Genomic DNA, 27,233 nt, shown 5'->3' with positions numbered 1-27,233 from the left:
TTAGCAGCATAAATTTTGGATTCGTAAGTCGAGGGCAATCTGTAAGGTTCCCCCACAAAACCGCGCTCGACTAAACCGCGCCCGACTAAACCGCGTCGCTGATGTCATCAACAGGGCGACAACAGCGTGGAGACAGAAGCACGCTGTAAACCCTAAACCTAAAATTAACCCCTAAACCTAACCCTAAACCTAACCCCCTAAACCTAATCCTAAACCTTAACCTAACCCTAAACCTAACCCTTAACCTAACCCTTAACCTAACCCTAAACCTAATCCTAACCCTTAACCTAACCCTTAACCTAACCCTAAACCTAATCCTAACCCTAAACCTAATCCTAACCCTTAACCTAACCCTAAACCTAACCCTAACCCTTAACCTAACCCTAAAGCTAACCCTAAACCTAACCCTTACCTTAAGTTGAATCGGCTTGCTTTCAAAGCGCTATTTAAAGCGCCCTTCTTTCTCCGCGCTGGCTGTTGTCGCCCTGTTGATGACGTCAGCGATGCGGTTTAATCGGGCGCGGTTTAGTCGAGCGCGGTTTTGACGGGTCACGATCTGTAAATATGCAGGAGGGTAGGTAAGTAGGTAGGTATGATGTATTGTCTATGTTTTGTGCAGCCCTTGAGTGAGTTGAAATGCAATCAGAATTTTTTTCAGCCTTTGACAGTGCCTGATATGATTAACTGCATTCTACCTTTCATATAGTTGATAGCCAAAGGCAGATTCCATCAGTTCTCCCCCTCTCTTTCCCCCCCTCTCTTTTGCTTTATTACTTCGCACAATGAAGAATCCCGAAACGCTCAAAACATCGCACACTATTTCATGACCTTGAATTCTATTTCCAGTAGAAAAATACATAAACCGAGTTCTTTGCACACACGGGATAGTTAATAAATCTGAGTAACAAGCAACAAGTGGATTTTGCAACTCCCTCTTAGATTCCACCTGTTAAATTTTATCTTACAATTGATAGCATTTGGATTATATTTTTTATTTACTTCACAGATCTTGCCTAGAAGATTTGTGCCTTGAAAACGGTGGTAATTTTAGTCCAGCTGAACTTTATTAAATAAACTGATTACATGACACAATTCTTGATCCAGGGAAATTCTAAACCCTGGTTATTTTCAGCTTTTGAGAACATACTTCGTTAGTCTGCCAACTTTGGCCTAGTTGGTTTTTTTCCCAACGGCTTTTGGCATTTCCACAACATTCGATATCAAGTGGTCACTCTGTCCTGTAAATTCTGTCTCCGTCAACAACAAAAAAACTAACGCCAAATTTAAGTGAGACATTGGGGAATAAAGCTTATCTGCTTAATCTCTGTTTGAGACTGCTTTAATCAAGATTGCTTTGAAAGAGACAAGAGAGGGATAAAAGGAATTTGTAAAGTTCAGTTCAGATTACAACTTCTTTTGATCAGCTGGCGTGACACAACCTGCAATTTCCTCAGGGGTTTCCAGCAATATGCCTGCATTTTTTTTCCCGTGCTGTAGTCAATAATAAATCTCAATCTTTAATTTCGATGCTGTAACGTTTTATTATGGCATTTAATATTCCTGTATACGTTACATTTTTAATTTAGCTGACTTAAGCACTGAAAACTTGTTTACAGACAAATCTGAATATGAAATGCTTCTATGGCCTAACTAACATTACTAATACTAACATTAAAATATAATTAAAAGTATTGACATTAAAAGTGGATAGTAACATTATGGTCCAAAGATTGTTAAAAGGTATGTCCAGATAATTGGTACAAGATGGTACTATATTCTGAAGCCATTTTTTTTACTTATGGACATTGCAGCAGCACAGAACTTTCCCACTGCATACGTGGTAACCGGGTTAGTGTCCTGGAGGAGGAAGCCTAGATAAAAATGGTCTGCCCTCCCTGGCAATCTCTCTAATAAGGGGAGAATATGTGCAGACCTACAAGCTCTGTATAGCTCGCAGTGTAATAGAACATGTGAATTATCTTCCACTTCAGATTCAAATGAAGTTTACAAGTAAAGGATGGTGTTCACCACTACTTCGAAGAATATATTTGTTAGGACGGTGTATGTGATCCGTGACCTTATAAAATATCTTAATGGTATGTTGATGGGCTTACAGAGTAGGCCTTGGTTTTTCTTGGCCGTCATGCCAAAATGGTATGCGTGGTAATTAAGCTTCATCCATGATTATACAAGTTTGCCTTACAGTTACTGCAGCTTAACTAGCTTGTGTAGTAGTGCCTGAAGCTTCAAAGAGTGTAGGGAAGTTGAACTCCAAAGGTAGATTTAAAAAACAAACAAACTTAAGAACTGGACATGTTCCTTCCTTCCTTCCTTCCTTCCTTCCTTCCTTCCTTCCTTCCTTCCTTCCTTCCTCCCTCCCTCCCTCCCTCCCTCCCTGCCTTCCTGCCTGCCTGCCTCCCTTCCTTCCTGCCTGCCTGCCTTTCTGCCTGCCTTCCTGCCTGCCTCCCTGCCTTCCTTCCTGCCTGCCTGCCTGCCTGCCTCCCTGCCTGCCTGCTTGCCTCCCTGCCTTCCTTCCTTCCTGCCTTCCTTCCTGCCTGCCTGCCTGCCTTCCTGCCTGCCTGCCTGCCTTCCTGCCTGCCTGCCTGCCTTCCTGCCTGCCTCCCTGCCTTCCTGCCTGCCTCCCTGCCTTCCTTCCTGCCTGCCTGCCTTCCTGCCTGCCTGCCTGCCTCCCTGCCTGCCTGCCTGCCTTCCTTCCTGCCTGCCTGCCTCCCTGCCTTCCTGCTTGCCTCCCTGCCTTCCTTCCTGCCTGCCTGCCTTCCTGCCTGCCTTCCTGCCTGCCTGCCTCCCTGCCTTCCTGCCTGCCTGCCTGCCTGCCTTCCTTCCTTCCTTCCTGCCTGCCTGCCTGCCTTCCTGCCTTCCTGCCTGCCTGCCTGCCTGCCTGCCTGCCTTCCTGCCTGCCTGCCTTCCTTCCTGCCTTCCTGCCTTCCTTCCTGCCTGCCTTCCTGCCTGCCTTCCTTCCTGCCTGCCTGCCTGCCTGCCTTCCTGCCTGCCTGCCTGCCTGCCTGCCTGCCTGCCTGCCTGCCTACCTACCTACCTACAGGGAGCAGAAAGGAAGATCCGGGATGAAGAACGGAAACAGAGCAAAAGAAAAGGCAAATGCAGTGACCCCAGTTCTCAGCTGAATGCCTGTAAGTAGAAAATATATAGGGTGCCCTCTAACCGAGTGGAAATAGTCAAATAAACCTCATTCACTGTGTAAACCAGAAATCAACAAACCTTTTTATTTCGTTTTGTTTTTTAGGAAAAGGATAATTTTCCTAGGGATAATTAAGTTACTGGTTCTACAACTGAACTTTGAGCTAAGAGGTGAAAAGGAATAATGTAAACAGTTTTAATATGGTTGGAGTAAGACAGGCAAATAATACAGATCCATACCGATATCTCTATATATATCACTGGTGGGATTCAAATAATTTACCAACCGGTTCTCTGTCCTAATGACCAGGTGGGTAGGCGGGGCTTAGTGGTCATGTGATCATGGGGGCATGGCCAAGTCAATGTCACTCAGGTCGATGGGCACTTCGCCTTAGTTGTTACAATGGTAATAAGGGTTAACCGGAGAGGCAGTTTCTGTAAGCAATAAAGATTCGGCTAGAAACAACACCAGAATGTTTCCTTCCTGCCTTCCTTACAGGATTAAAAAAGAGCCGAGGTGGCGCAGTGGTTAGGGTGCAGTACTGCAGGGCCACTTCAGCTGACTGTTATCTGCAGTTCAGCGGTTCTAATCTCACCGGCTCAAGGTTGACTCAGCCTTCCATCCTTCCGAGGTGGGTGAAATGAGAACCCAGACTGTGGGGGCGATAGGCTGACTCTGTAAACCGCTTAGAGAGGGCTGAAAGCCCTATGAAGCGGTATACAAGTCTAACTGCTATTGCTATTAGCCCTGTAAAGCGGGGGGAAAAACAAAAGGAGATTTCTTCCAACAACCGGTTCTCCGAACTGCTTAGAAAGTTAAGAACCGGTTCTCCCGGATAGGTGTGAACTGGCTGAATCCCACCACTGCTATATATTTATGTCTATACCTATAACAAGGGGACGCAATGGCTCAGTGGCTAAAGACACTGAACTTGTCAGCCTGGGTTCAAGACTCGAGCCCACACGATGAGATGAGCTCTCATTATTTGACCCAGCTTCTGCCACCTAGCAGTTCAAAATCAAGTAGATAAATATGATATGAAGATATCAGCATTCCATGCACATTGAGCCATGCTGACCACATGACTATGGGAAATGTCTTTGGACGACGCTGGCTCCCTTGGCTAAGAAATGGAGATCAGCACTGCACTCTGGAGTCAGACATGACTGGAGAGAAGAAACTGTTACCTTTATGTTCTGACCCCATGTTCAGAGCCAAGGTGGCGCAGTGGTTAAATGCAGCACTGCAGGCTACTGCTAGATCAGCAGGTCAGCGGTTCAAATCTCACCGGCTCAGGGTTGACTCAGCCTTCCATCCTTCCGAGGTGGGTAAAATGAGGACCCAGATTGTTGGGGGCAATATGCTGACTCTCTGTAAACCGCTTAGAGAGGCCTGAAAGGCCTATGAAGCGGTATATAAGTCTACTGCTATTGCTATTGCTATTACCCCCCTCGTCCCACACCAACACACTCCAAGCCAAAGATACTTTACGGGATTTATTAACAGACAGACAGGTCCTTGGCAGCAATCCAACACAGATAAGCCTCGGCAGCAATCCAGCCTGCCAGGCTCACAGTACTGTTCTCCAACATTAGTTCCTGCGTTGACTTCTGCAAAAGGGGCGTGTGCACAAGCAGTCCTTTTATAGCCTGGAGAGGAGCCTAATTACCACCAGCTGAGTGCAGTTACCTCCTGTAACGGCGCAATTGTTCCTTATGCCTATTAGCTCTCCGGTGCCGGGCATCCAGGAACAACTCACTGCTGACATCAGGATCACGCTCCCTTGTCTCCTCCCCACTGGTCCAAGGCTCAGGCGCCTCCTGGTGGCCAACCAGCCTCTCTGCGCCCTGCTCCACATCCTCCAGAGCCAACTCATAGGGTCCCTCGCTGTCGGAGTCTGGTGGCAGCTCCAACGGCTCCTGCTGGGCCACAACACCTTTATAACTATACCTTTATTCGCATCTGGCTGAAAAATTATTAGACCGCCAAATCTTGCAAGATTCCAATATTCTTGCATGAAAATTCAGAGGGGGGGGATATCAAAATCAGATGAGATTTCAATTGAAAATACGTAACACCTTATTGTAAAATACAGGCCTTTTATGAGATTTAACTTGTAAAGCTTTTGGCCATTGAAAGAAACATATTTTTGCCATATTAGTGTGTGATCGTATTAAATTATTTATAAAAATAATAAGGGTGGGATATAAACAAACGAAAAAAAATAAATATCACCCTCGCTTTATATAAGCATAACATTTAAACTTTTGCATAGCTAAAGGGATTCAGAGCCAAGAGTAATATGCGATAAAATAAATTAATTTCTGCCACTGAACTGATAAACTTGTATTTTAGCCGAAAGCTTCTTCTCACAGCAACCACTCAGAATTATTTTTGCAAACTGACAGATGCACACAACATGTAACAAACATATGGGTAGGAAGAAAGGCAATAATTATTTCTTTCATTTCCCAGTTGCCTGGAGTGGTTGGGAAGGGAATTTTGATGCTCAGGAATCTGGGGCAACTTTGGGGTTGGACACTGATTGGGCAATGCTGTGTGTGTGTGTGTGTGTGTGTGCGCGTGCGCGCGCGCGCATTTGCCTCTTGGTCAGCTGGAGGTGAATACTTTAATGGCCCAGAGTGTTCCCTATTTGCTTTCAGAGTTTATGGTGAGGAGAAAGAAAGATGATAGCAGTACAGCTTTCAAAGGATTGAGAAATACAAAAAGTGGTATCTGGAAGAGCATTCTGCATCAGTGGTGGAGAACATCTTAGCTCCAACCGCAATCTATATTGCTAATTACAGCTTTGTAATTAGTTTAAAGAGGAGCCCCCCCTTCACAATTCAGTGTTTAAAAAAAGAACCCTTCTGAGACATGCTTAATGTTAAGAGCCCCTTATTTCTTCTCCTCCTCCCTACCAGTTTCTGATGTCAAGGTACCCATGCTTCCCTCCCATAAGCGGACAGACATCACCATCTTCAAGCCATTCATGGATCTTGATACTCAGCCAGTTCTCTTCATACCTGATGTTCATTATTCAAATATTCAGCGTGGAACTCACGTAAGTTTTCTCTCTTGCTAATTTTGTCAAAAGTATGATAGCAATTAAAAAAGAGCGTGGCACGACAATTCCGCGCTCGTCAAAATAGCGGTGATAAAACCGCGTCGCTAAAGCCGCGATGTCATCACCGCGCGTCATCACCGCCGCGACAACAGCGCGGCGACAGAAGGGTGTTTTAAAACAGCGCGGCGGCAGAAAGCCGATTTAAATTAAGGTAAGGGTTAGGATTAGGTTTAGGGTTAGGTTTAGGGTTAGGTTTAGGGTTAGGTTTAGGGTTAGGGTTAGGGTTAAGTTTAGGGTTAGGTTAGGGTTAGGTTCAGGGTTAGGTTCAGGGTTAGGTTTAGGATTAGGGTTAGGTTTAGGGTTAGGTTTAGGGTTAGGTTTAGGGTTAGGTTAGGCTGAGTGCTTCGGAAGGCGCGGATTTGCCCTCCGCCTTTATGTCAGCGCGGTAAGGTCGCATTTGCTTTAGTGATTCGGACGGCGCGGATTAGCACTCGCGCTTATGTCTCCGCGGATAAGGGCTTCGCGGTATTGTGGTGGAACCAAAGAAGAGTGGCCGTGTGAAAGAGCTGATCTTTGTTAACTAATCGCCTGCAGTTAATTGGTTTTCTTTTGGCAATTTGAGGGACAGGCAATAATTCCTTGGCCTTTTTAAACATTGGATGGCGATACGGTATCCTTGGAGACAGCTTAGCATTGTCTTTGCGGAGAGGATCTTTGGAGAATTAAGCAAAGGCCATATTTTAAAAGATAGCGCTGACCACATAATCTAGAAATCTTCAGGTTGAACATGCAGGTGGCTTGCAAACCACTCACTTAAAATATATGTGCATTTTTCTTTTGTGGAAACCAAAGATAGATCCTGAAGGTAGCATTAATAAGGCTAATTCCATTTCGATGCATTCTAACTTCATAGAACATAGTATTCGGTCTAGACTATGCTTATTTATATCGCAGTGTCAAATATTGTACAGATGCACTAATTTAATTAGTTAAATCATTTTATTTACAGCAGCTAAAAAATAATGCACTCTCTCCTGCTGGAGCATCTCAATGAGGCTTTTAACTCAAAGATATTAAACTAGAGCAAACTTGATACTAAAACAAATGGATTTATAAACAGCAATAAGCCACATTTAAAAAGAGTTCTCACAGAACTCTTAAAGTTGTTGTGCAGAAGATACAAAGGAAACTCCGTTTGAAATTAAATAGTTTCTATTTGTCATGAGTGAGCTGGAAATGAAAGAATATGTTTTACGGTATGGGGAATTAATCTTGATTGTCATCACATAAAAACTGAGGTTCAAGTGGAAAAATAGTAAGAGAACCATATGAGAGGTAAGAAGAAGAAAAAAGTGGTCCGTTGCATTTATTTAAATGTAGTGGGATACAATTTAATAGGTCTAGAGAATGAAACATTTGAAGGATGCTTTATGATGATACTTATACTACCATTTCCTCCCGAATATAAGACCTCCCCCAAAATATTGCAACACAGCAGCAGCCATGAGGTGACCACACTCGCCACCTCCTGCACCTCAAAAATAATAAGACCTCCCCGAAAATAAGGCCAAGCACTTATTTTGCGGTTCAAACGAAAATAAGACCCTGTCTTATTTTTGGGAAAACATGGTATTGATCACTTGTTAATATGGTTCTAGAATGTTTAAAATAACTTGTGTCCCTCCTTTCCTTGTAGAGTTTTCCAGTTGCATCTGATGAAATGGAAGGAGAAGGGTGAGTTTTGTGATTATTTTTCTCATTCAAGTTCCAATCATATTTTCAGAATGCTCTAGTTAAATGTTGTTGAATTTTTAATTGTTGTTTTTTATTTTTATATTCCCCTTTCCCTTTTTTATTTGTAAGCCGCCGTGAGTCTTCCGAGAGTGGGCGGCATGCAAACTAATTAAATAAAACAAACAAATAAATAAATGCGTCATACCATTCTCAGATTGACACTGTACTTCTGTGATCTTGCCTCCTTGTTACCAATGGGTAGTTCAGCCAATTTATTACTGGCTCATCTGCAATGCAGAAGGATTTAGTCAGAAGATAGTTTTCAAATATAGATGAATCACCTTGAGATGCGCCCTGCACCTGTTAGTTTATTCTAAAGCACTAAGCAAGGATGCCTTCATATCTGTATTGACATGGAATTATGCCCATGCAGAAGAGTGTATACCAATTTCCTGTTCAGTGCAACCTTGTGAACAGTTTAATGCTTGGACTGATATCTGTGGTGCAGCATTGGGAGGAAGTCAGTGGCTCAGCGGAAGAGAACTTGTTTTGCATGATGTCATCTCAGGTTAATTTGCCAACATGTCTAGTTAATGGAGTTTCAGTTAATAGTTGTTGAGGGACAGGCTGTTCTGAGCCAAGGTGGCGCAGTGGTTAAATGCAGCACTGCAGGCTACTGCTAGATCAGCAGGTCAGCGGTTCAAATCTCACCGGCTCAGGGTTGACTCAGCCTTCCATCCTTCCGAGGTGGGTAAAATGAGGACCCAGATTGTTGGGGGCAATATGCTGACTCTCTGTAAACCGCTTAGAGAGGGCTGAAAGCCCTATGAAGCGGTATATAAGTCTACTGCTATTGCTATTGCTATGTTTCTCTAATTGGGTAAATTGACCACAAACCTGAACTCCATATAAGGAAAGTAGGCATATGAAAAAATGTATTTTCCTTTTCTGCAATGCCAACATTATGAGCCTGTTTTTATTTATTGCAGTTATATCATGCCTTTCCTTTACATGCCCAAGGATGATCTAAGAGATAGTGAATGGCTTAAAGTCACCCAGTGAGTTTGCATGGCTGATGCTGCACTGTAACCTGGTTCTCCGCTTTCTAGTTAATTATGAAATCATACTGACATAATGTGATTGTCTAATTTCAGGACCCTTACAATAGTTTAGTTTAGTTTTGGTTTATTTGTATGCCGCCCTTCTCCAGGAGGGACTCAGGGCAGCGAACAACTCAAAGGGGAAAGGGAACATAAACAACAGTACACATAATTAAAATACACGAAAATCACACAGCCATACCAGTCGAGAGGGGAGGGGAACTCATCGACCCCAGGCCTGCCGGCACAGCCAGGTTTTGACGGCTTTCCGGAAGGCCTGGAGAGAGGTGAGGGTCCGGATCTCCGCAGGGGGTTCGTTCCAAAGGGCCGGAGCTGCTACAGAGAAGGCCCTCCCCCGGGTAGTAGCCACATGGCATTGGCTGGTGGACGGAACCCGGAGGAGGCCGACCCTGTGAGATCTAACAGGTCTATGGAAGGTAATTGGAATGAAGGCCCTTCTAATGATTACAGAAGTGTGTTAAACATATTGTTTCTTGATTATATTGACTATTAACATCTTAACCAGGGGCTTAACTAGTAGATCTTGCAATTGTATAGTCTCAGTTCATTTCTCTTCAATGCTTTGAAATATTTAGGGACAATCCTCTGCCTGGTGATTGCAAGTAATGCCAAAATGGATTGATTAGCTGATTTTCCTTTTAGGTCTACCATGAAGAGAGGGGCTTATATAAATGAAGATGAATTTGCTGCTAGTCCAATTAAGATGTCCCGGATAGAAGAACCAAAAAGAGGTAATCCATCCCTCAAGGGATTTTAGTTGTTGTTGAATTTATATTTCGTCTTTATGCTTTTAGTAAGCATTCAAGTCAGCTTACCATAGGAAAACAAATACGAAATACAAAACAGAATCATAAAATTGAGACAAAATCAGTGCAATCATTCAGTTTGTCCAGAGAATTGTATTTTGGGCACTTTTTTTAATTACTGGGAGAGTGTGGACTAAAGGCATCTCCTACCCGTAATTGGGGATCAGGGTTCACCGACAAAAGGGCGAACGACAAAACCGTGCCTGACTAAACCGCGGTGATAAAACCGTGTGTTCTAAAGCGCTCTGACTAATGAGCACTGAATCGCGCCGACAACAGCGCAGAGACAGAAGCATGCTGTAAAACTAAACCTAACCCTAAACCTAATCCCTTACCCTAAACGTAACGCTATTCCTAACGCTAAACCTAACCCTAAACCTAAACCTAATCCCTTACCCTAAACGTAACGCTAAACCTAACCCTAAACCTAACCCTAAACCTAAACCTAAACCTAAACCTAATCCCTTACCCTAAACGTAACGCTAAACCTAACCCTAAACCTAACCCTAAACCTAACCCTAAACCTAACCCTGAACCTAACCCTGAACCTAACCCTGAACCTAACCCTAACCCTAAACCTAACCCTTACCTTAAGTTAAATCGGCTTTCTGTCTCCGCGCTATTGTAAAGTGCCCTTCGGTCTCCGCGCTGTTCTTGCCGCGTTGATGACGTCGCGGTTTTAGCGATGCGGTTTAGTCGGGCGCTGTTTTGACGTTCGCCCTTTTGTCGGGTCACGGGGTATCAGAGGAGTCCTTCTCTCATGTATTAGATAGCTGAGCTTCTGGCAGAGTGGTCTTCTTTTAATACTCTAAGCCACCTTGAGTCAACCGCTTGTGAGCAGCTATATAAATTTGTTTAATAAATAAATCTTCATAATCTACTAAACAATTAAGCAGGTTCCTGGTGGGATAAGACAGGCCCAAAGATATTCAGGACTGTATTACAATGGACAATACCAAAATCTTAAATGTAAGTGCCTCATTGGCAATTAACAGCCAATATCAGCGAGGATCATTTGGTACAAATCTTTTGTAATGCTTATGTAATGTCTGTGCGATCTCAGCCTGGAATGGAAGTCCCCCACCCCACCCCACAAAAAAAGACATCTGGGGCTGCCCACTGCTAAGCCAAAGATCACCACAAATTGTTCAGGAGCAGAAGCTTTTGTGACTATTATTGTCTCTACACTTCCTGAGTCATTCAAACAGAGAAATAAGCACCCAGAATTGGTAGAGTGTTGGATAAAGCTTTGGATCAATAAGAGATAAGTCCTGTAGACTTATGCTTGCCGCCTATAGCCTGCTGCATCATAATTTAACTCAGGCAATAGCTTGGAGAGCTGTTAGCCAGGCCTCTGCCACTTGCCAGCTCCATGTTTTAATTCAAGATAAGGTAATAGATGTTATAATACTGTGTTTCCCTCTTTTGACCCCTGAAATAAGCGTTTGGCCTTATTTTCGGGGAGGTCTTATTATTTTTGAGGTGCAGGAGGCTGCTAGCACGGTCACCTCATGGCTGCTGCTATGTTGCAATATTTTTGGGGAGGGAGGGCTTATTTTAGCGCATGCTTGCAAAAGCCTTGTTGGGCATATTATCTGGGGAGGTCTTGTTTTCAGGGAAACAGGGGAGCAACTCATCTGCCAGTAAAAAAAAAAACAACAGGTCAGAGGATGTTGTAATATAACTCTTTGTGTAGGTGTGGGTCACCCATGGCCTAGCGCATAACAGGGCATGCGCAGCCACGCTGAACCACATAGGAAAGAACAAACTCCTAAAGAACATAACATCCTGATAGTACTCCATAACATCCTGATAGTTCATAACATAACATCCTGATACTTCACTCTAGATGTGCCTTACCAATGACGCCCAGGATTTGACCATATATAGACAGAACTTCCCTGAGCAGTAGATTAGCAATTGTAGTTTGACAGGCTGTCTTAAATCACATGCCGATTGCTCCTCCTGCCTTTGTCCTATCTCAATAAAAGGGGCTCCCAGACCTCCAATCTTGGTCGCTTCATCCCGAGAAAGATCGTGTCCGTGTCTTTTCTCAACATTGGCTTCATGAGCGAACAATGAACTACCTTCATTGCTTTCTTGATTGTCATGGTTAGACTGCAACCTGAAAGAAAGGCATCTTTCCACTGCAATGGCCAAGTAGCAGCTTCCCACCATTTTGCCCCCTGCCAGTTATTTACAAAAAATATTTCCTCCCAGTCATGTTCCATTCCTCATTTCCCCCCCATCTTCTTGACACATCTCCCAACACCAAGCCAGTTGATGACTAAATCATCAATTTTAAAAAAATCATCAAGCTGGACCAACCTCTCTCTTGTTAGAACTTTGCTTATGCATGACATTGAACTGGTTGGTCCAGCTGGACTTACACAGCTTCTACAAGAGGCAAGGGGCAAGCTAATTATAGCCATTGGAGCCAAATCCTGTCTCTGTGATGTGCTAAGTATGGTGCAATGAATCAAGTCTTCTTTTTTTTTTAATTAAAATTTTTTTTTAATTTTAATTTAAAACAAGTACAACATCTTTCTTTACATGCTATAGAAAGTGTATCAGTCGGTCACAAATAAACTTTTGTACATCTCCTCCACAATCAACAAACATAACTCATGTTAACTCAGGCATTTTAACTCAGATATTCATACATATCACCATCATCATATATCCATTTTCATTTAACTGTAGTTATTATTTAAAAATATTAATAATAATAATACTCTTAAACAATACATGCCCACACCAGTGGGAAAAGAAAAAATCAAAAAAAAAGAAAAAGAAAAAAAAAGAAAAAAGAACAAAAGACAAGGCAGGGAAGAAAAAAAAAAGAATACAGGTATATATTATTTAAAAAAAAAGTATATCAGCTGGTTACAACATGTTTTGGTGCATCTCTTCCATTAATTCATATTAATTCAAATATCTTAACTCAAATGTTTACCATATTGACATCATTATACCTCCACTTTTAGTTAACTACAATTATTTAAACATCCTTCAACCTTAACTATGCCAAAGAGGAATCAAGTCTTCTTCAGAGGGCCTCCAGCCTGCAAGTTTTAAACAAGGATTTCATAGTATTTTAAAAAAACAGTATCGCTGGGAAATTGGTGCTACAAGAGGTATTTTGCCTTATTTTATGGGGAAAAACCTCTTCACTGCATACAGCTATTATGCTGTTGTAGTTAATACATTAGATTAAGGGTCGAGAGAACTAGGTCAAGTCCACTTCAATTACAGAAACTCACTGAATCTCTTTTAGTCCTATTCTACCTCATAAGTTTAATGTAGGAAAAAAAATAGGAGAGGAGGAATATATACTCAACCTGGAATTCCCAAATAGTTGTAGAACAGTGTTTCCCAAACTTGGCAACTTTAAGACTTGTGGACTTCAACTCCCAGAGTTCTCCAGCCAGAAGAGCTAGCTGGAGAATTCTGGGAGTTGAAGTCCACAAGTCTTAAAGTTGCCAAGTTTGGGAAACACTGTTGTAGAAGATACAGCTAATAAATAAATATATCCAGATTGCCTAGAAGCGTCCCAAACAGGGGTGGGTTTCAACCGGTCCGCAGCAGTCCGCGCGGACCGGTTGGTCGGTGAACCCGGAGGTAAGTAACTTCCGGGAACGGCGAAGGGCCCAACCGCTCGCCCCCCGCTCCTTACCGGTCTTTGAAGGCTTCTGCGCTTCCACGCAGGCGCATGGCACATACAACGCCTGCATGATTCTCTGCAAGCAGCTGGAGCATCGCGCAGGCACTAAGATGCATGCGTGAACTGCGCGCGTGCACGAGAACACCGCCGGCCCCGTTCCAACCTGTACGGTTGGAACGGAACAAGAAACCCACCACTGGTCCCAAAGCTGATATTTTTTTCTACTCCTTTCCTGATAAGAGCCGAGGTGGCGCGGTGGTTAGGGTGCAGTACTGCAGGCCACTTCAGCTGACTGCTATCTGCAGTTCAGCGGTTCAAATCTCACCGGCTCAGGGTTGACTCAGCCGTCCATCCTTCCGAGGTGGGTGAAATGAGGACCCAGACTGTGGGGGCGATATGCTGACTCCGTAAACCGCTTAGAGAGGGCTGAAAGCCCTATGAAGCGGTATACAAGTCTAACTGCTATTGCTATTGCAATAGGAAATGAATATGTAGACACAAGATACACGTGGAGTGGCCTTAATTAAAATTATCCTCTTATGAAAGGGATCATTTGATTAACTAGCTAGGAAGGAAGATGAGAAAGAATGGAGCTGGAGTTCCTGTAATGTTTTACAGAAGAGCTCATCGACCTCGGCACTCGTGAGAAATCAGACCTGGTCTGAATAGTGTCTACTTGGGAGTCAAGTCCAAAGTCGAAAAGCAACTAAGTCAAGAAATATGTCACATTTTTTTCCATGTGACTTTTCAACAGGGCAAATACAGTCAGTCCGTTGGCTTGTTTTTCTACTTTGGTGTAAGTGACAAAATGAGTCAGTTGGTTTCTGTCGAGAATTCAAGAATCTTATCTGTGTTCTTTCAGACTTCGTTTCTCCTTGGGGGTTCATTTTTAAGCTCCTTGGCTTCAAGGATTTTTTCTTTCTGACTCACTTTGGAGTTTTGAACTCAGCCTCGATTGACATGTTGTTAATATAACAGTGGCACATAATCTAAGAGGACTTTGATATCAGTTGTTCAGGAGAAGTAAACCGAGGACAACCAATATATTATGTTGGACTTCCTGGCTTTAAGTGAGCTTAGTCTCATCAGTTTTTTCAGAATAAGATACAAGAACTGTTAGGAAACAGATAATACAGAAAAAGACAAAAACAACAATCAGAAAAACAAAACAAAACACAGGTGTCTATTATGAAAAAATAAGAAGTATATCAACTGGTTACAACATGTTTTGGTGCTTCTCTTCCATTGACTCCTATTAATTCAAGTATCTTAACTCGAATATTTGCCATATCAACATCATTATACCTCCGGTTTTAATTATTATAATTATTTAAACATCCTTCATCCTTAGTTATGCTAAGGAATTAGTCCATAACACATGCTGGCAGTTCATTTACTTATTTGTAAAATCCTCTATTATCATCAAATCCTCATATTCTATTTTAACTAAACATCCATAATATTCAATTATATCATATATCCTAACATTTTCCCAATATTATCTGTAATCGATTGATATATTAAGAAAGATGTTGTACCAGTTTTAAACTAAAACTAAAAAAAACATTTAATAATAAAAAAAAAGAACTGTTAGGAAACAAAACTCTGATAGCATTCTAGTTTACTGAGTATCTAGGAACTGGTGTTTACAAAAGGAGAAAACTCCACAGTATTTCCTGGTAAGGCTGGAAAAGCTTTTTTTAAAAAATACTTGGCAAACTGTCGGATTAGGCAATATTGTATTCGGCTCTAGCAGTATTTTTTCAACCTCGTTGACTTTAAGATGTATGGACTTCAATTCCCAGAATTCCCTAGCTCAGTGTTTCTCAACCTTGGCGACTTTAATCCTGTGGACTATGCTGGCTGGGGGATTCTGGGAGTTGAAGTCTACAGGATTTAAAGTTGCCAAGGTTGAGAAACACTGCCCTAGCTAGCATGCCACCTGGGAAATTCTGTGGAGTTGAAGTCCACGCATCTTGAAGTTGCCAAGGTTGAAAAAACACTGGACTAGATGGCCAATGGTTTAATTCAGCGTAAAGCAGATTATATTCTTAGTCACGTGTGCTAATTAACGGTTGTATTTCTTCAGAATACAACCTGAACTACAGAAGCAGAATTGTAGAGTCCCTTCTATGTTAAACCTCTTTAGACAGTCTTCTAGCACAGGGGTCTCCAACCTTGGCAACTTTAAGGCTGGCGGACGTCAACTCCCAGAATTGAAGTCCGCCAGGCTTAAAGTTGCCATGGTTGGAGACTCCTGTACTAGCAGTTAGACTTATATACCGCTTCATAGGGCTTTCGGCCCTCTCTAAGCGGTTTATAGAGTCAGCGTATCGCCCCCACAGTCTGGGTCCTCATTTCACCCACCTCGGAAGGATGGAAGGCTGAGTCAACCTTGAGCCGGTGAGATTAGAACCGCCGAACTGCAGATAACAGTCAGCTGAAGTGGCCTGCAGTACTGCACCCTAACCACTGCACTCCACTCTGGCTTACATCAACAGCAATAGCAGTTAGACTTATATAGCGCTTCATAGGGCTTTCAGCCCTCTCTAAGCGGTTTATAGAGTCAGCGTATCGCCCCCACAGTCTGGGTCCTCATTTCACCCACCTCGGAAGGATGGAAGGCTGAGTCAACCTTGAGCCGGTGAGATTAGAACCGCTGAACTGCAGATAACAGTCAGCTGAAGTGGCCTGCAGTGCTGCACCCCTAACCACTGCGCCACCTCGGCTCTTAGCTACCACATGATTCATGTGCTAATGGAGCAAGAGTACAAATCCTGACTCTCCCTCAAAAAAGCTTGATAATATTCTGCAGGGACTCTTCCCCCTCTGTTGCTGAATTGCAAGTCTAATCTGACAGAAAGGGAAAAAATGTAGATACAGGATTATTGTGCCTAACTGGCTTAATTTAGTGGAACTTCTGATTGTTAGAAGATTCAACTCTATCCTAGATTACTATATAGGCATTACTGTTTTTTTACACATATTTTATTTTGCAAATAAGTAGTTTAAGTTTCCCCCCAAAAAACTTAAAAAATATTTACATCTACATTATTAGTTTAAGATCAGTAATGTGTTTTAATCTCTACAGTTTATTCCGTGATAACAAAAAGTCCTTAATTGGTCTAGACAATTTTAAAAGGCATGTAATATATTAATAATGGGGAGATGCATAGCAATAAGTCGGAAGCATTGAACTTTCCTTCACAATCCTCTATGTATTTTTAGTTTATTTGTTTTTTTAAAGAAATATAGCAGTGGCTTGACTTCTAAATCCCATCTTCCTTTGCACAATCAATTCCGTCCAATATATTTGAGGATCCATTGAACAAACTGAAGGAAGAAAAAAAATATCAAGTACCAAGGTGTTAATTGGCTCATTGTTCAGAACAAATTTGGAAACCTGGCCAGGGTATAGCTTTCCAAAAGTTCTACCTGATGCCAGCAGCAGAGAAGGTTAATTTATAGGGAACTAGAGGCCAAACTATGCTATACTGTCCTATACCGTTGGTGACATAATCTGGAGTGTGTTAACCAGGGGTGGGTTTCAACCAGTTCGCGGCGGTCCCTGCGAACCGGTTGGTCGGCGAACCCAGAAGTAAGTAACTTCCGGGAACGGCGAAGGGCCCAGCCCCCCGCCCGCGCTCCTTACCTGGTTTTGACGAGTTCTGCGCTTCCACGCATGCGCAGGACGCATACAGCGCCTGCGCGATCCTCCAGGAGCAGCTGGAGCATCGCACAGACACTAGTACGCATGCGTGCGCTGCGCACGTGCACGAGGACGCCTCCGGCCCCGTTCCAACCGAACTGGTTGGAACGGGGCGAGAAACCCACCCCTGGTGTTAACTAAACATTGGGAAAAGGTGTGCATATATTTTGCCTTGCTTTGTCGAAGCAAAATAAGGCCAGTGAAATATTAAAAGTGCTATTAAGTTTAAGTTTTAAGTTTTAAGTTTCTATTTCTAAGTCACCCCAAGCTAAATTACTTGTTTCACGTTTTGTCACTTGCTTTTGGCAAAGAGGGAAAACACTGTTTATATATATATATATTTTTCTTTTATCACCTTTCTTTTAGTGTTGTTGTATGTCCGGAAAGAATCAGAAGAAGTATTTGATGCACTTATGCTTAAAGTTCCGTCTCTGAAAGGTCTTATGGAAGCTGTAAGTTGTAAGGATCTTTATTTATCATACTGTAAGGAAAAAAAAATGGAGTAACCTACATATCTTCTTCTTTGTACTTAATCTAAATAGCGACTGTGCGCTGTCTAAGTGTAGGATTCCAAGTGCTTGAATTATTACAAAAAAAATGGACTTACATCCTTATTCTGAATTAGCATAGAGCAGTGTTTCTCAACCTTGGCAACTTGAAGATGTCCGGACTTCAACTCCCAGAATTCCCCAGCCAGCATTCGCTGGCTGGGGAATTCTGGGAGTTGAAGTCCGGACATCTTCAAGTTGCCAAGGTTGAAAAACACTGGCATAGAGCATGTACCTTCTAGTTGCTGGAATTCAAGCAACAGTATTATTTCTGAGACATCCTATCTTGCATGGAAACGTATAATAGCATGCTTGGGATAAACTGGAACCTGACCACTAGTATCTTATGGATGGCCAGTATGTGATATGAATGCAGTGGTGGGTTTCAAAAAAATTTGGAACCTCTTCTATAGGTGTGGCCTGCTTTCCGGGTCCACTGGTGGAACCTCTTCTAATCGGTTTGGTAGATTTGACGAACCGGTTCTATTGAACCGGTGCGAACTGGTAGGAACCCACCTCTGCATGGATGTGATTACAAATGGTAATGTACAGTGGTTTACACCAACTTTATCTTCCTCAACCTGCACACTGTGGTGGATTAAGGCTCACTGGTGCCTTAAGCGCAGACAAATCTTGGTGCCCCCTCCTTTGTGCACACTGTACAAATGTTCATTATTATTTTTTCTTTCTTTGTCAGCTTTGTGGTGCCCCCTTGGGCCTGGTGCCCTAAGCACATGCTTAGTCTTCTGAATGGTTAATACGCCACTGCCTGCACATCCCTCTGAGAGGAGGGCAGGGCACTAGTGTAATTTTCAGAAAACTTACAGATTTCTATTATATCGATCATCCAAGAAGTCTCTTTTGTTTGGAGAAAATTTAGTTGTCTGAATTTCCCCTTTCCTTATAAAATGAATTCTATTTGGCAAGCAACTTCTTCAACAGCAAGTTTTGGAAATGTAGCTCTCTCCACACCAAATTTAGCATTCGTTATGAAGAAAAATGCATTGTAAATTTGTTCATAATAACACATTTTTTTAAAAGTATAAATTGTATTTCTCTCTCTTTTATCTCTATCCCATGCTGCTAAACTGGATGAAGACATTTTTTTGCATAGGTATTATGTAAATTCTACTGTTAAAAAAAAGAATCACGAAAAACTGAAAATTAAATTAATGGCTAACCTTAACCCTAACCCTAACCCTGATATATATATAAGAAATATATATAAGAAAAGCTTTAATTGGGCTACTTTCACTGTTCCATCAACAGACACATCAATAGCAGTAGACTTTTATAGCAATAGCAGTAGACTTATATACCGCTTCATAGGCCTTTCAGGCCTCTCTAAGCGGTTTACAGAGAGTCAGCAGTCAACATCAACCTAAAACCAGCCTACGAATCCCTCAGAATTCAAATCAACCGCACAGCCAACCAGAGATAGCACTGGCCCTCAACCAACCCGCGCAAGCACCAACCCAACCAGCACTTCACCTTCCAATGACCCTCACCTGACCTGACCTCCCCATCACAAGGCCCTCACTTGACCCAATCCACAGCTGCCCCATCAAAAACCCTCCCCTGATATGACCCTCCCCTGATGTGTCCTCATTATCACAAGATCTACTGATCACAACCCTTATAAGCAGAAGAACGTCGACATTGACATCCTCTAAATCCTGCTAAATATGTTACCTAGCCTGGGTAACAAAATGTTTGGAAAACAACCCACAAGTTATGGGAATTGTGCACGATTACTGAGAAATTCAACAGTATACATCAGAGATTAACTCAGTTCAGATATCACACCTAAATTGCGGCTAAATAAATGTGCTCAATTCAAGCTGTTCTTTGACTTCGGGAGCCATGATTAAGCGATCAGTGAGGAAACCAGAATCTGGAACTATGATTATAAACTAGACATTGTTAAACGTAGGCTGATTTGATGCGCGACCTGATAAGGCATAGGTACAGTGGTGGGTTTCAAAAACTGTTCAAACCTACTCTGTGGGTGTGGCCTCCTTTGTGGGAGTGGCTTGCCGCCCATGTGACCAGATGGGAGTGGCTTGCCGCCCATGTGACCGGATATGAAGATGCCGACGACACTTGTCAGAACCACCTTAAATCACCTCCCACACAGCACTGGGATGCATAAGAATAGGATGGAAACTTGTTTTTTAAAAGGCACCTTTGGTTTGCGTTAAAACAACTTCAACACACGCAATGTTCTGATTGCACCACAAACGCAAGAGTCATCCTTACCTTTCACAGAAGCCCTGAGTTTTATAAATAGGAGCAGGATAGTGTAGAATAATCATATCCAAGGACCAGTGGTGGGTTTCAAAAAGTTTTGGAACCTCTTCTGTAGGTGTGGCCTGCTTTCCGGGTCCACTGGTGGAACCTTTTCTAACCGGCTCGGTAGATTTGACGAACCGGTTCTACCGAATAGGTGCGAACTGGTAGGAACCCACCTCTGCATAGGTACAACCATTCCTCTGTTCTAGATTTCTGTTCTAATAAGAATGAATTCACAAAGCCAAAATGATCGCATGACAGCCTGTGGTGTGATGTTGGCTGGGCTAATCATTCTCTCTCAGCCCAACCTATCTCAGACAGGGACGTGCAGTCAGGGGAGGCAGAGCCTCACCACTGTCATCATGAAAAGAAAACAAATGTAAAAGGAAAAAGGCTGAGCTAGTTGCTGCCAGAGTCACAATGGATGACTCTGCTTAGTGCTTAACTGTTTAAAAAAGCCTCTAAAAAACTAGAGGAGGAGGCAGGAGAACGAGGTGCCTCATCTAGTCTGACTTTATCATCACTCGAGCAGAGCTAAGCAAGGGTTAAAAGCTGAAAAATTCCTGACCTAAGGAGGCACGTCGTTCTCCTGCCTCCTCCTGTAGAGGGCGTTATTTTAGAGGCTTTTTTAAACAGTTAAGCAGAGTCATCCACACGGTGACTCTGGCAGCAACTAGCTCAGCCTGACCTCATCTCTTGCCTTTTGCCTTTTACATTTTTTTTTCTTTTCATGATGGCAGGCAAGAGCAGAGTTGAAATCCTCTCTGAAACAGCTGGAAAGGGTATGTGATTGCATGCAGAGCTACGTTGCCTTTTTACACACACACACACACAGACACACACACACACAGACACACACACACATGCACACACACATGCACAAACCTGGATAAAAGTATATAAGCCCAGCTTCACTGATTACAAGTTTGAAAAGGGAACGTGGCTCCACCTGCAATCAAAGGCTCGGATCGGAAGGCAGCAGGGGCTGATATTCAAATAGAAATAAATAAAAACAGTCAATGAAATCATATAAGCATATTTATATGCTTATAAGTATAAATATAAGTATATTTATATCATGCTCTTTTTTTGCTGTATGTGATGGAAATTTAAATCATGATTTCAGTTCTAATGTATCTTTTGTTATAGGTATTAGCAAGTAATTCTGATGTTGTGTATTGTATAAAAGTATTTTCCCTTCTGGGGTTCAAAGTTTTAATTTTATCTATTTGATTTTTTTATATTTAGATATCTGACAAATATGATGTTCCCTTGGACAAAATAGGAAAAGTCTTCAAGAAATGTAAAAAGGGGTGAGTATACCCAAATTAACATTTCTTAATTGGTGGGCAGTTTTTTTTATCCTTTTCATCTTGCATACAGCCAACTTCTCCCTTCACTCAATCTGTGTTTTCTCCATTTCCCTTGAACCAGAAGGGGGGCAGCAGCTGACATCTTCTGTCATATTATCCAGACCATAATTATTTGTTCAGCAAACTGGGAGTTTTGTCTTTAAATTCAGATTGTACATACTGTGAATCAGTGGTGAGTTTCAAAAATTGTTCGCACCTACTCTGTGGGTGTGGCCTCCTTTGTGGGAGTGGCTTGCCACCCATGTGACCGGATGGGAGTGGCTTGCCGCCCATGTGACCGGATATGAAGATGCCGACGACCCTTGTCAGAACCACCTTAAATTACCTCACACACAGCACTGGCATGCATAAGAATAGGATGTAAACTTGTTTTTTAAAAGGCATCTTTGGTTTGCGTTAAAACAACTTCAACACCCGCAATGTTCTGATTGCACCACAAACGCAGTAGTCATCCTTACCTTTCACAGAGGCACTGAGTTTTATAAATAGGAGCATGATAATGTAGAATAATCCTATCCAAGGACCAGTGGTAGGTTTCAAATATTTTCGGAACCTCTTCTGTAGGTGTGGCCTGCTTTCCGGGTCCACTGGTGGAACCTCTTCTAACCGGTTCTACCGAATAGGTGCGAACTGGTAGGAACCCACCTCTGCTGTGAATTGACTTTGCTTATCAGAAAGTTGCAAAAGATAATCACATAACCCCCCAGGACACTGCAACTGTCACAATATGAGCCAGTTGCCAAGCATCTGAATATTGATCACATGACCATGGGGATGCTGCACTAATAATCTAATAAGATCTAATAATCTTTTAGTATTTTTTTTCCTAACAATTGCCATGAAGTTTCATAGAAAGCTACCTATACTTGGCTTCTGTATCGACTGCCAATGCCATATTTATTCTCAACTGCAGAGCAACTGGCAACGCTTTTCATTTTCAAAATCCGCATTATGTTTGCAAATGCCCTGGAATTCCTAGGAAATGGATGCCGTGTGGACATTTATTAAACTTTTCTATTGGACTTCTCAAAGTTACATTTTTAAGAGATCTTTGAGCAGAAGTTAAGTTTGTTTATACTATGTAAATGACCTTTTTTATTTACAGTGAATTAAAACAGGATAGGCTGCAAAAGAAAAAAAAGGTTGATACCTATAGAAGTTATGACATTTTCCTTAATGTCTTAGTGTTTTCAATGTTTCTTGCTAATAGGCTTGTTGTCAGCGTTCCAAGTATCATGTAGAATTAAATCAGAGTCCAAGGCAAAACGATCCTTAAAGTTCCAATTTAATAAAGCAGACATCTTAGCACATTAATCCCAATTCTGGAAATTACACCAGAATTCCACCCAGTTAAAAGTTCACGATCTTGTCCCCATACCCACAATCCATCACATGGTCCAATCTTCTTCTTCCACGCTGGCATCCACACCCAGCTGCTTCCGGTCAGGTGTAAAAGTGCGGAGACAAAAGATGACCTTGGTCTTCTGGAGAAGAATGAAAAACAATACATTCCACAATCCTACTCCTGTCTATTCCCCCCCTGCAACCACAGATCTTACTTTGTTTGTCGTCCCAGCCTCAAGTTTATCTGTTACATCTGGTAACAGGTAGCAGTTTTATAATTTCCTACAATTTTTCTTATCAATTTAATGTTGATGTCAGCATTCTAAGAATCATGTAGAATTAAATCAGAGTCCAAGGCAAAGCGATCCTTAAAGTTCCAATTTAATAAAGCAGACATCTTAGCATATCTGTGTTAATCCCAATTCTGGAGATGACATCAGAATCCCACCCAGTTAAAAGTTCATGATCTTGTCCCCACACCCACAATCCATCACATGGTCCAATCTTCTTCTTCCACGCTGGCATCCACACCCAGCTGCTTCCGGTCAGGTGTAAAAGTGCGGAGACAAAAGATGACCTTGGTCTTCTGGAGAAGAATGAAAAACAATACATTCCACAATCCTACTCCTGTCTATTCCCCCCTCCCACCAACTATACTAATGAAACAGCATAATGAAATCAGAGAGAGTGTGGCAGGCCAAAATTCTGAAAGGAATATAATTGCAGGCCTGAACACTTGTACTGCCTTGGACTGATTCAATTTCCTCCGTTGCTTGCTTAGAAACTAGTCCATAGTGTCAGGTTTTTTTAAAAAAATTAAGTGGAAAGCATGAAGTACAGTCTCTATGCTTAATATAATTTCCTCATTGAGAAGAGTGTGCCATTTTGCTAGGCTAACCAGAATATCCAAAGATGCTAACTTGTTCGTTACTTTGTTCCTGACAGTTTTTGGTTCCACTATGATATGTCCTGTTCTTAATACCCCCTTTTTTTTTCTTAGTATTTTAGTGAATATGGATGATAATATTGTGAAGCATTATTCCAATGAAGACACCTTCCAGTTACAGATAGAAGAAGCCGCCGGATCTTATAAACTCACCCTTACTGAAATCTGAAACCTAATTTGTTGGGATCCTTGTGGGATCTTTCAGTGAAGGCTCTAAATACAAAACCTCGCTTGCTTTTTGTCCTCAGGATCCAAATGTGTTTTTAAGGAAGAAGTCATTTTATTCTTCCAAAGAACCTAGTTTTGTTTTTAAAAAAATAAGAATGGCCAATTGATAAATCAGGCCCTTTGGCTGCAACATTGCACTTGAAACAGAAGAACAGACGTCGGTTTTATTTTTTTAAAAAAAATGAAATTTGCATACGTAACCAAAGCACAATTAAAACGAACTTGTTATATTATCAACACATTCCCTTATCCATTAAAATATGTGTGTAAATTTATCAGCTCAGAACTTCCAAACTCCTTTGGTGCTTATAGGAGTTTCAGAAAAGTGTAGAACTGGATTATCGTGACGTTTACAGGGCATAAGTATAAATTTCTGCGACAAATTTCTTGTTTCTTGCTTTATGAAGAACTTTTAATTGTGTGTATCCCACTGATGAACTATATCTGTATATAAGGGTGGTGTATTTTGAAGGGTTGTAAATGTGTACATAGATTATATTATATATAATATTCAGGATATACAGTGGATTAGATATCTACATAGATTATATTATATATAATATTCAGGATATACAGTGGATTAGATATCTATCTGCACGCATAACATCAAGCATATGGTGAAGCCAACCTGAAAAGGCTATATGTATATAGATGTATCACTAAGAAAAGCAATCTTGGTGCTAAATTAAATTTTTGTTGCACGTATTCAATCTCCTGTAAGGGAAAATAGGTAAAAAGGACATTTTACATACTTTATTTAATTTCTTTTTATTATTAGAGTCTGAGGTGAGACTTGTACTCTGTGATTATAACTGAAGAAGCATTAAGCATCAGAACTGGTATTAGTGGCTTTTGGGCTTCGGTTCTCAGTGCAATTTTCAAACATTATTTTCCTTTGCTCCATAATGTAGGTGTCTACCACTTTAATACATGAAACAGAGATTGTTTTCTCAACATTTTCCCATTATAAACCAGAGTACATTTGCAAGGTTTATGGGATAGAACAGATGCTTCCAAAATTTAAGCTCTGCAAGCTGAAATAATCCTGGTTCCATTCGATATGCTAAGTCATTATGTAGTTTATTTTGTGCAGGGATTTCCAAGCTGTGCAAACCCCCAAAATGGCAGTTTTAAGAAGATTGTGATCTAATCAACAAAAGGCCATTAAAAAAAAACATAACTTAAAATAATATGTGAGCCAGACAGCATAATGGGATTCCTAATAGAGCCCACCCACGCTGTAATACCAGTGCTAGTTGCACAGATGTGAATTCAGTATACGTTTTGAGGAGAAAGTGATGTAGCCAGTCAGGGGACACACGCATTACCTCCTACAACTAGCCAATAAAACTACCTGCTATTTCTTTGGGTTGCCAAAATTTTATTTGAGCTACATGTTTATTTTGAAATACGTTTTCTCCATACAACCCGCCTGCACTCTCTGTAATACACACGACCCTAGTCCAGATTCCTTTCGGTCAGATTTCTACTTTATTTAATATGGTTAGGTTTGTATATTATTTTTATTAATCACTTGGAATGTCTTTTATGGGCCCCAAAAATATTTTGAGCAAATATAAACATTAATAGTAGCAGAGGGGGAAAAAAAACAAACATCCACATGATGCCTATTTCAAAATGGCATTCGATAAACCTTTCGCAGCCTTCCCCAGCCTCCTAAATCCTGATATATTAGCTAAATTGCAGTCCAATACCACTAAACAGCATGAAGCTGTGAAGGTTAATAGCAATAGTTAGACTTATATACCGCTTCATAGGGCTTTCAGCCCTCTCTAAGCGGTTTACAGAGTCAGCATATCACCCCCAACAACAATCCGGGTCCTCATTTTACCCACCTCAGAAGGATGGAAGGCTGAGTCAACCCTGAGCCGGTGAGATTTGAACAGCCGAACTGCAGAACCGCAGTCAGCTGAAGTAGCCTGCAGTGCTGCATTTAACCACTGCGCCCCCTCGGCTCTTAGTTAGTTCTCTTAGTTAGGTTAGTTCTGCAATAGGCTAAACACAAAGTTTCACCTGGAATTTTGAACGCTTAGGGTCTTTGTTATTTGATTCCTTTATCTATTGTGTGTGGTTCTTGTTACCACTATAATTATTATAATTATTATTAGTATTATGTATATTGCATAGCAATAGACTCCTGAGAAATGTTGAACAGATTGTATATGCTGAAGCAAACCCAAAGAGAATCCTTCCTAGAAGAAAAAATATAGTAACTTTAATAAACTCTTAATAACTGTAAATAGTCATGTATTTACAGAGTAAAGATTAAACAGATCTTGTTGATGAAAACTAGAAACAGCTTAGGAAAACGCTGTCGTTAATAATTCAGAGTCGGAAGGAAGATGTTATATCAAGGTAATTTTTGTGTCTGTAAACGTGCGTGACAATTTCTTGTCTTTTGTAAAAAAAAAAAAAATGAGGTTTTGCTGCAGATAAAATTGAGTAAATATAAGATTTTTCTCTATTAAGAATGAATGCACTCATGGTGATATTTATATGTAATGTATGAATTAAACTGTTGATTTATGTTGTGGGACATGGGGCTTTTAACCATAGCCATATTTGTAGAGTTCGATGGAAGTGATTCTGCCCATGTTTGCTTTTTATGTGTCTGTGTAATTGAACATTTGCTGTAAGGCAAGAGCGATTAAATTTTATATGTCCATTTGTAACCATTCAGTTAACTTTGATTGGTATTTGTTATAAGGGGAGGTGGGTGTTTGCCAGGGGTGGGTTTCTCACCCCGTTCCAACCGGTTCGGTTGGAACGAGGCCGGCGGCGTCCTCGCGCACGTGTGCGGCGTCCTCGCGCATGCGTGCGGTGCGTGCGTGCACGCGTGCAGCGCACACATGCGTACTAGCATCTGTGCGATGCTCCAGCTGCTCCTGGAGGATCGCGCAGGCGCTGTATGCGTCCTGCGCATGCGTGGAAGCGCAGAATTCATCAAAACCAGGTAAGGAGCGCGCGCACGGGCGCAGGGGGGGGCCTTCGTCGTTCCCGGAAGTTACTTACTTCCGGGTTCGGCGACCAACCGGATCGCAGGGACCGCCGCGAACCGGTTGAAACCCACCCCTGGTGTTTGCTCAAAGAAAGGAAAGGCAACAATGCCCGCAGATATCTAATACTGAAGTCTTGTTTTCCTTCACTTCTACTTCACAATTTTTAAAAAAATAAGAAGGTATTCTGAGTAATGATAAAATTATTAAAAAGCCAAAAAAAGAAG

The 27,233-nt window shown here is 41.7% G+C and overlaps 1 protein-coding gene across 4 annotated transcripts in view; it reads left to right on the top strand.

The window, feature by feature from the left end:
- Positions 1-26,689, top strand: part of GRHL1 (grainyhead like transcription factor 1) — a 93,079-nt gene extending 66,390 nt beyond the window's left edge. For 3 of the 4 annotated variants that reach the window (XM_087702762.1, XM_087702761.1, XM_087702759.1), the window contains exons 10-17: positions 3,062-3,149; positions 6,082-6,221; positions 7,921-7,958; positions 9,722-9,810; positions 17,625-17,710; positions 21,347-21,411; positions 23,816-25,729; positions 25,989-26,689. In XM_087702762.1, coding sequence (XP_087558888.1) covers positions 3,062-3,149; positions 6,082-6,221; positions 7,921-7,958; positions 9,722-9,810; positions 17,625-17,710; positions 21,347-21,411; positions 23,816-23,930 — 621 coding nt within the window. In that variant the 3' untranslated portion in view covers positions 23,931-25,729; positions 25,989-26,689. Of the gene's footprint in view, positions 1-3,061; positions 3,150-6,081; positions 6,222-7,920; positions 7,959-9,721; positions 9,811-17,624; positions 17,711-21,346; positions 21,412-23,815 lie in introns of all 4 variants that reach the window. The other variant, XM_087702760.1, reaches the window with a different exon arrangement.
- Positions 26,690-27,233: the final 544 nt, after the last annotated feature.

Source organism: Thamnophis sirtalis, unplaced genomic scaffold (genome assembly GCF_051295495.1).
Source record: "Thamnophis sirtalis isolate CommonGarterSnake01/CBP01778 unplaced genomic scaffold, rThaSir2_p1.2 scaffold_16, whole genome shotgun sequence".
NCBI classification, from domain to species: Eukaryota; Metazoa; Chordata; class Lepidosauria; order Squamata; family Natricidae; genus Thamnophis; species Thamnophis sirtalis.
The sequence above is the reverse complement of the archived record's forward strand: the minus strand, read 5'-3'. Positions and strand labels throughout refer to the sequence as shown.